Raw genomic sequence first — 9,734 nt, forward strand, 5'->3', positions numbered from 1 at the left:
TTACACAATCCGAAGCTGGAAATAAAAGAATTAGTACAAATATTCAAATTCCTCTCTTCCTTGCGTGAACATTGAGACAGACGCACTGAGGGCACATCTGCTCACTTACCCGTCTCATGTAAAACCCACCGAATATGGCTGGCACCCGGAGGTCTTCCTGGGCCCCAGTGGAGGAGGTTGTCGAACCACTTGCCCGTGACCAACCTCTCCACCCCAAATCTTGTGACACTGGAAAGTCTTTGACTTTTACCTGCCTGTGCAGTCTCTCTGATCCCCTAGTCAGGAGTAAGGTTGGCACTACTATACTACAGAACTACTTCCCAACTAGTGATAGGCTAAACTGCGATTTTCCGAGATCAGTGATTTCTGTGACTGCTACTTTTCAGTATCTGTTATTCTTAACTGTGATTTGTCGCAGTTAAGAATCGCAGTTAAGGAATCCAGCTCTTGTATCCCTCCGCACTCTACCACTGCGATTTCTGCTACTTCTGCGATTTCTGCGACTTCTGCTACTTCTGCGATTTCTGCTACTTCTGCGATTTCTGCTACTTCTGCGATTTCTGTGACTTCTGCGATTTCTGCTATTTCTGCGATTTCTGCTACTTCTGCGACTTATCTCCGAATGAAAAAGTTACATGTGTTCACACAGAGAATTGCATCTCAAGAAAACTGACATTAGTAAGTGTGTTTTACAATTGTTCTTCCGTTGGCTTTACTTTTGTATTAAAGAAACAATTATGAAAATATTAATATGTTAGTAGCCAAACAGTACCGTAATAGTTCGTGTTTAGAAAAAGAACTCTAACGTATTGTTATGTTCACAGGTACCCGAACTACATTTCAGTCACTCAGTAAAGCGATAATTCGAAATATTATCGTCAACAGCCACTGCGTTTTTAGACTGTCTTCGTCAGACGAGAGGTTAGTTTCTAAGATTTCGATGAACTTAATTACTTAAATGAGATCGTTCTTGCAAATGTGAAACGTCCCCCATTGAATGGCTTTCATGACAGCAAATATTAGTAATACTACTCTGTCAATTACATTGCTTGTAATTAGTGACAGCAAAAATGTTTATCCTTTTAATTTTGCAGACGCAGTTCCAACCCCGATTACTGGTTTCTGTACGTATCTATCCACTTCAAGGCTCTTGGGAGAGAATCGTGAATATTCAAGACAGCTCTTAGAGGATTTGCAGTTTAAAAGTGCCATAATTATGAAATAAGTGTGCATAATGAGTGATTGAACTGTGTTTAATTTGAAGTTCTTATGCGATTTTAAGGGAATGATAAATGTTAAATACAGTGAGTGAATAAATAAAATATTTTCCACGTGTTAAGCAGTCCTATACCCAAAAATTTTCCACCATTTAATTACTGGTAAAGACTTGTAGGATGTGACATGCCGCCGCCCCCCATCCCCCTTTCCACAGAAGCTTGGTGTGACACTGACCTGGAATATAGCCCAAGGTCTAGAGTATGCATTTTGAGCCCATTATGAAAGTGGGAAGTACATATCTTAAATCAGGAATCATTTAAGTGCAGTACTTGAAGGTAAACCAGGAAAAGTTTACTTATGAAGGTGCTTGTAGTGTCAGCAAAAAGTTCTTGTGTGCAGTTGCTATGTAGAACGCCAGGTGTAAAATTTTCCTCCGTAGTTTTGAACACTGTCGGAACAAAAGCGAGGCACTCATATGATTCAATACTATTGTCTTTGTTTCATTACACTTATACAGATGTCAGAGTTCTGCTGTGTTAACATTGCAAATTCCTGTAGGCAGGTGGAGTATTTACGATAATTGTCATATTGGAAGCAGAATCAAACACATTTTTTAGGTTACTTGTCTCTAAATTATATTTTCAGAAGAAATGGGCAATGCTGCTTCTTATTGATAAAATACATTCAGTTACAGCTGTTTGGCCAACCATTACTGGTGCTGAAAGTGCGTGTCGTCATACAGTATGCACACACAGTCCCAAGCTGAGGCATATTACAAGCGTTAAAACCACTGAGGCAGATATTTTTTAATATGTAAGATAAGTTGTCAATAGCTTTGAGTATGAGGTTATTGGACTTGTTTTTAAAAATAGTGTAGTTAACATAAAGACCAAGTAATACTTCAGTAATCCTGCCGAGATAAATTTTAAGGGCGAACACCTAGATCGTGATGCCAGTATGAAGTCTCAGTTGCAATTCCTTTTCCAGTGCCTAAGTTTAAAATGTATAGGCCCTATGTAATAAGTGGCTGGATTGGAGCAAGCAAGTTGAACAATTCACAGCAGTTTGGTTTTAAGAAGATGGTGACACTACAGCTACATTTAGGGAATAACATATGCTTAAAACAGATATTCAGATTTTTCACATTGAAATGGGACTGTTTACCCATGTCTATTAGAAAGATGAAATGTTAAACTTGCTCTCCAAATTTTAAACTTGTCTGCAGCCCTTGCTCTTAATTTGGTTCAAAGAAAGACACTGGGTGCTGGAAAGGTACATTCTCACCTGGTGAACTTACCTGCAACTGCAGGAACAAACTCCATAAAATTCTGTATATTTTTAGCTTTGTAAGAGACTTAACAGTGCATTAGCAAGTGGTCTCGGGAAATGCTAGTGAGTACAGTGAGCAGTAACCTTGTGACTTTGAGCACATATCTAATGCCATCTGACTGGCTATTGCAAGGGATAAGAGCTATTTCCTACCAGGTAAAATGCACACTTATAATTTACTGAACAGGTTCAGGAAATGTCAAATATGTGGTGGCAGCTACTGTATTTCTGTTTAAATTCAAATAGATTTTATTTATCTATGGTTTTACATATGGCATTGTCAGTAAATATTAAATTATATAATGTTGGTGTAAATACAGTTACATTGTTATGTAGACAAGCTGTTTCTTCTACATAATTCAGTTTTTCAAGTTACACAGACTGCAAATATTTAAAAAAGTTACAACTTGTGTTATTAGGACACATTTTTTACTAAAAGATCTGTGTTACAGGAAGCATTTTTCTGTTGGTATTTATCTACAGCATTTTACTGACAAATTCATGAAAATGAGCATTTTCTGAGCTGGAAACTTGTACGTCCTGGCATTTGCCCACGGTCTGAAGGAAAACCAGCTCCTCAAAACCCCAGAAGGACGTTATCAACTGTGTACAGTTGTTGTGCTACATATTAAATATTTTATGTTGCAGTCTTGAGGGATCCTCCTCCTCCTCCTCCTCCTCCTCCTCCTCCTCTTCTTCTTCTTCTTCTTCTTCTTCTTGAATCTTGGGTTCGCCTCGTCAGGTTACATGAAACATTTGTACAAATATGAGCAAAACAAACATGTACACACATTTCACATACCCCACATATTAATCTTGTTATTGAATGAATAATAAAATCTCAACAGTTTTAGTCCTCTCAAAGTGCAGGTGGCTCTTAATTAATGCAATTAAAAAAGTTCTAAATAACAAAGTAAAATTTGCTAGTTGGGATAGTTCATTTTTAGCAGGAGACAGGAACATATATGTACATCTACAATCAACAACAACAAAAAGGAAAAAAAATCACTATTAGTGTGCATTTTCAACAAATTTTTCAAACTTGCGTGTGTTCCACCGCTGGTCGTGGCTCTTTCTGGTTTTTGGGTCTTAAATTTGGTTGGTATTCTTTGCTCATTCCAGTTTTGATCCACATGTTGTCACCAAATTCATTATGGAAAAGATAGCACAAAACAGATTATTGTATGTCTACAACATCACACATTACAATCAACTTTTATTACATATATAGAATTTTTTTCCTTCAGCCTAAGCTCATGGATTATCATTGACTGACTGTCCTCACTTGTAATATTCTAGATGTTATTCCTGTTATTTTTCAAGTCGAGGTGCTCAAGAAATTTCTGAAACATAACAAAGTAGCAGGTTTTAGTATAAAGAAATAACACTTCCAGGATTTACATTCACTCACCATTTTAATCATTACAAAGCTTTGTGCCTTAATGGCATCAAATCAGTAACTGTGCTGCATCCAAGTCACAGATCTACTGCTCCCAGTATGACCTGTTCCTCTGTCAGCTTTCTGTGGACAAACGAATGAACAAATAGTTGACGATCTATAAGATTTAAATGTAGTAGTGGATGATGATGAAATTCTGGTTAAAAATATGTGGTCTCTGCCTCATTTAATTGTTCATTACCGTGCATATATCAACAAAACTAAATCTGTGTTTTTCAACAAACAGAAATTAATACGACAAAGAAAACACAGTCTTGGAAGTGATATCAGTGGTCTGTGTTACCAATCTTTTGATGCTAGAGATGTAACTCACATTTATGCCAAAGTGAAATACTTGCAGTAAGTGAAAGGTGTCTGCAACAAAAGGAAAAAAAATTAAATTTTAGTAAGCCCACAGTGTATGACGAATGACTTGTTTGTGATCCTTTATAGTGTAAGGATTATGCTATTATCTTAGTGCAATACATTATAACACTCAACTTTGCACAGTTACAAAGTGAATCAGAGTCCAAACATTTCATTTCATTCGTGTTCCTAGTTATATCCCAAACATCCTAAATAACTTATTCCAGCAAAATTATTCTTAGCATGGAATTATGAAACAGCAAAATACTCACATATTTTACATTTTGCTAATCATCATACAGTTGTGTGGTCTTGTTTGCTTGTGTTGAAAGTGCCCAGTTACCTGCATATAATAAAAATACAAATGAGTTCACAATTTTCTGCATGACAACATGTGCTCGAGAAGAGTAAAAGGCTTCCTACACATATTGGACACAAATACTCACATATTTTACATTTTGCTAGGCATCATACTGTTGCGTGGTCTTGTTCACTTGTGTTGAAAGAGCCCAGTTATCTGCATATAATAAAAATACAAATGAGTTCACAATTTTCTACATGACAACATGTGCTCGAGAAGAGTAAAAGTTTCCCTACACATATTGGACACAAATACTCACATATTTTACATTTTGCTAGGCATCATACTGTTGTGTGATCTTTTTCACTTGTGTTGAAAGTGCCCAGTGACCTGCATATAATAAAAATACAAATGAGTTCACAATTTTCTACATGACAACATGTGCTCGAGAAGAGTAAAAGGTTTCCTACACATATTGGACACAAATACTCACATATTTTACATTTTGCTAGGCATCATACTGTTGTGTGGTCTTGTTCACTTGTGTTGAAAGTGCCCAGTTACCTGCATGTGATCAAAATACAAATGAATTCACAGTTGGTTTTTTTTTCATGAAAACATATGCATTAGAAGAATAAAATGTTTCATCTACATACTGGACACACACACACTCACATGTTGTAATATTGATAGGCATCATACAGTTGTGTGGTCTTGTTCGCTTGTGTAGAAAGTGCCTAGTTACCTCCATGGAAGGAAACCTCACATGGGTCCAGAATTTTCTGCAAGACAGTGTATGCATGTAAGGAACATATTGAAGATGGTAATTATTCTTGTTTATATACAACTATTCTGATTATGAGTAACAATGTACTGTGTTCTAATGATGTATCACTTACCAGCACTAATCACAGGTACCATTGGCATTCAGAAATATTAGTTTTTCTATATTCGATGGCTTGAGGCGGGTTCTTCTGTCATTTATTAGATGTCCAGTTTTTGAGAAGACCCTCTCACAAGGCACAGAAGTTGCTACAACATTAAACCTCTCTTTCACTACTTTTGCAATGGTTGGGTATATGTATTGATTTTGTCTCCACCATGCCAGAGGATCCTCATTTCTACTGATGACTGAGCTGTCAATGTACCTTTGAACCTCTACAATAGCACATGACTGTACTGTGCCCTGTGGCTGTGCATGTTTCACTAACTTACCGAATATGCCCCACACAGAGAAGGACTCAGTTGCCAAATTGTTTGGCTCAACAGATTGTGAAGGCTGAATACCTACTGGCCTACATTTTTCCAGTTTCTGGGCAACAATATTAATTAATTGTTTCTTCGTGTTGTCTGCTGCTGCCTGGTTCTGAAATGCCAGCAATTTGAAACGTGGATCCAGCAGAGTAGCAAGGGTAATGGACTTGCTCTGCTCAAGATTCGAAAACCGGTTTGTAAGCCCTTCTTTTAGTGCCAAAACAACTTTCCTTGAAACTTCATGTAACTGCATTTTGGCTATTTCGTCACATACTGCCAGAAGTCCACGTGTCAAGACTATAACCTGAAAATTGAGACAAATGTGCTAACAACTACACAACATATAAGGAAAGTATACAATAAAATGACATTGAACTTACATGAGCCAAATAAAGTAAATTATTAACTTACCAAGCTGCCAGTTGGGTAATCCTCTGCACTGAGCTGCCTCGAAACCTGCTCAAACGGTTTCAAAATTGAACAGAGTTCGGAGCAGATTTCCCACTCATCATTTGACAGTGACGGAAGATCTGTGGGCCTGTTACAAAGGGCAACTGTAATTTTCACTGCCTCTGACAATTCGACAATACGTTCCAACATGAACAGGGTTGAATTCCACCTTGTGGGCAAGTCCTGGATCAATTTCTTGATGTTTACTTTGTCACTGTTCTGTTGGCATGTTAAGAGCCGCTCTGTTGCACTGCTGCTCCTTTTAAAAAAACCTACAATTGTCTTGACTTTCTGGTGAACTTCCTGAACATTTTTAAGTGCATCCTGCACAACTAAATTAAGAGTGTGAGCATAACAACCAAAATGTTTCCACTTGAGAATGGTGGAAATAGCATTTTTTATATTTGGTGCATTGTCCGTGATTACCATTAAAATTTTGCCACCAAGACTAAATTTGTCTGTAATTTTAATCAAAGCTGTAGACAAATTTGAGCTGGTATGGGCACCACTGAAATGACTGCATTCCAGCAGTACAGACTGTAATCTGAATTGTTCATTTATGAAATGTCCAGTTACAGTCATGTAACTTTCATTAGAAGCTGATGTCCAGCAATCTGTTGTTAGACAGATTGTCTTTATGCCTTGCAGCTTTTGTTGTACTTTCTCATTTGCTTCTGCATATGCTGCTGGCAACATTACATTTGTTACAGTCCTTCTACTCGGTATTTCATAAGCAGAATTCAGTGCATGTAGAAAACTACGAAATCCTGAGTCATTTACAATAGAGAAAGGTTGATAGTCTTTTGTGAACAGACCCATTAATTTGCTATCCACCTTCTTCTTTTGAATCAGTCCCATCTTTTTGGGAACGTATTCTGTGATGGCTGTCTGATGCTGTGATGTGGAGGGAACTGCTTCCCCCTGTGTGCTGCTGGCTGTGGTGCCTTCTTCTGGCAACTCCACTGCAAGAGAGGCTTCACCTATAAAACAATAAGCTGAACATCAGCATACAGATTGTGTCAGCAACAGAGGCAGGATACACATTTAGAGTACAATTTACTTTACAAGTACTGTATGCTGATGACATGACACTCTTCACTGATGGAGAAAATCAGAAATATATTTTAGAATACTACAAAGTCTTAAGTGAAATGAGCAGTGACTGGTGCAGGGCCAATCAATTATCAATACATAAAATAAAAATGGAGGTAGTTTACTTCACCCTAAAGACATTTAAACAAGACACAAAATGTGTTAAATTACTGGAATTGCATTTACATCAAAAACTCACATGAGATAAGCATATAAATCATCTGTGTGGCAAACTTGCTAGTACTCTCTTCCTACTACACAACATGAGATGCATTATTAGTAAACATTTATTAATTTCTGCATATTTTTCTTTCTTCCATTCACGATTGCAGTATGGAATACTGTTTTGGGGTAACTCAGTGAATTCAAGTACCATCTTGAAGTGGTAGAAGAAAGTAGATGTATATTGCATCCACCACCAAGACAAAGATGCAAAAAAACGCTTTAAGGAATTCAAGATAATGACTCTGCCCCGTATGTGTACTTACATTAAGAATTTTAATTTAAGATCACAACTCCATGCCCATAACATCCAAAATAACAGTAATCTAGATCTTCACACTCAAGACTGACATTAAATCATAAGAACAAGAAGCAATCTATTAATGAATAGTTTGAAGCATCCCATAGAATTGTGGTTCGAATGTATGCTATACTTCTCAACTGATGAGTTTCTAAACAGTGATAGACAGGAAATATGCACTAGCAGTAACCAGGTGGTAACTACAAAATGAAGTATGACTATAGGTGTGCGACAGTAATGTATAAGCATTCACACTTTTTTTCTACAGGGTAAATGAGAGAACACATAATTATGTAGCTACTTTTGTGTATTATGTGATAAATGTAATTAACTATTACTACTGCTGTTATGTTAACACTGTGTAGTACCACTGTAATTATGATTATTTTATTATTACCATTATTTTAGCATATGTATATTTGTCCTGCACATAAATACTTGCATAATTATATTTTGCTTTTATGTATTCAATTATTGACGACGCCAATTGTATGGATAACATACTGATAGGCAAATAAAGATTCTGTTCTGTTCTATTAATTATACGTGCAATGTAAACCTTTCCTCGCGCCACTTCAAGTTTGAAATCTTCTACAACAGTAATTAAGAGCCACGTGAAATACAATACACCATTCAGATTTTAAATTACATCGCACTTCACTCGATGTTAATTTGGTACAATCAAAATCAAATCGCAGCCTTGAGTTACACTATGCAGCAACAAAAAAAGTGGAAACTTATTTCTAATTAATGTCTGACGTAGAACATAAATTTCATGGAAGTGAACATCCACGTTCTAGTTTAAATAGAGCGGGCTCGTGGGTTGCTTTGCAGCCTGTTACACTACGCTATATATTTTCAACACGAATTTTATACTTAAACAAGCTGAAATCTTCACTATAATTCGGAGAGTTAATGTCATTTAACTATTCTAGGAGCAACTGCGCAATTTCCACAGGAAATGGTCGTGTTGGATAAAATTATAAGTGTCTCCCTGTGTAAATGTTGTGCACGCATGTTGGTAACGGCTGCGTCGGGCGTTTATGTCGAATTCTTATTGGCATTGCCAACAGCACAACAATGGCGCACATTTCAAATGCCACGGACGGCGAGAATATCTCGTTCAAATTTCAGTTAAGCTCGATGGGGATTATTACATTTACAAACGCATATACCATAGGTAGAAAATTGAAAGTACAATCCTAGCCCCAAGAGTAAATTTTCTAAATGATCTACTTAAAATATCACACAGCCTAGCATGTTGTTTTCTTGGTATTAACAGCGCTGTTTTAAAAAGAGTGCAGACAAAAAACAATTAATCATCCCATAAAACAATCAGTTGTTGCAACGTACCTGGCTCTGGCAACACAGGGTCGACGGATCTTGAAGAATTTGTCGCAAAGTTCACCATTACATGCGACCTTTCGGTATGTTTCTTCAAGTTTGTCGTGCTGGTTTTGTACGACAACTTTTTGCCGCATAAACCACATTTCGCAAACTCTTCATCCAGAACAGTGAAATGATTCCACAATTCGCTCCTCCGTGATCGCTTCATCTTGGCAGAAACAAGAAGTAAACCCTTGAACGACCAGAGACGAAATGGAAGAAAATCAGGAAATACTGTCCCCACTCTGGGAATTTTCAACTAGTTGGGGAAATTCCAGTAACGTAGACCTAACTAATGGGATCGAATCAGCCGCCTATAACATAGGCCGTGGTTCAATTCTTCGACCATACATCGATCTCATCTCATGTCCTTATAA

General features: G+C 37.1%; 1 protein-coding gene and 2 long non-coding RNA genes across 3 annotated transcripts; 1 reads left to right on the top strand and 2 right to left on the bottom strand.

Annotated features, from left to right (window-relative positions):
• Positions 1 to 578: 578 nt before the first annotated feature.
• LOC126463845 (uncharacterized) lies at positions 579 to 1,230 on the top strand. Its single transcript, XR_007585962.1, has 3 exons — positions 579 to 678; positions 825 to 921; positions 1,095 to 1,230. It is a non-coding gene; the product is annotated as an uncharacterized LOC126463845 (long non-coding RNA).
• A 2,632-nt stretch (positions 1,231 to 3,862) lies between these two features.
• Positions 3,863 to 5,430, bottom strand: LOC126463834 (uncharacterized). Its single transcript, XR_007585961.1, has 5 exons — positions 5,328 to 5,430; positions 5,146 to 5,216; positions 4,624 to 4,694; positions 4,188 to 4,360; positions 3,863 to 4,069 (listed from the first exon to the last, which is right to left on the bottom strand). It is a non-coding gene; the product is annotated as an uncharacterized LOC126463834 (long non-coding RNA).
• Positions 5,431 to 6,172: 742 nt separating this feature from the next.
• LOC126451650 (uncharacterized) lies at positions 6,173 to 9,392 on the bottom strand. Its single transcript, XM_050091037.1, has 3 exons — positions 9,325 to 9,392; positions 6,998 to 7,336; positions 6,173 to 6,210 (listed from the first exon to the last, which is right to left on the bottom strand). The coding sequence occupies exons 1-3, from the start codon at positions 9,380 to 9,382 to the stop codon at positions 6,173 to 6,175; spliced, it is 435 nt and encodes a 144-aa protein (XP_049946994.1). The 5' UTR covers positions 9,383 to 9,392.
• Positions 9,393 to 9,734: the final 342 nt, after the last annotated feature.

This window comes from Schistocerca serialis, chromosome 1 (genome assembly GCF_023864345.2).
Source record: "Schistocerca serialis cubense isolate TAMUIC-IGC-003099 chromosome 1, iqSchSeri2.2, whole genome shotgun sequence".
In the NCBI taxonomy this organism is placed as follows: domain Eukaryota; kingdom Metazoa; phylum Arthropoda; class Insecta; order Orthoptera; family Acrididae; genus Schistocerca; species Schistocerca serialis.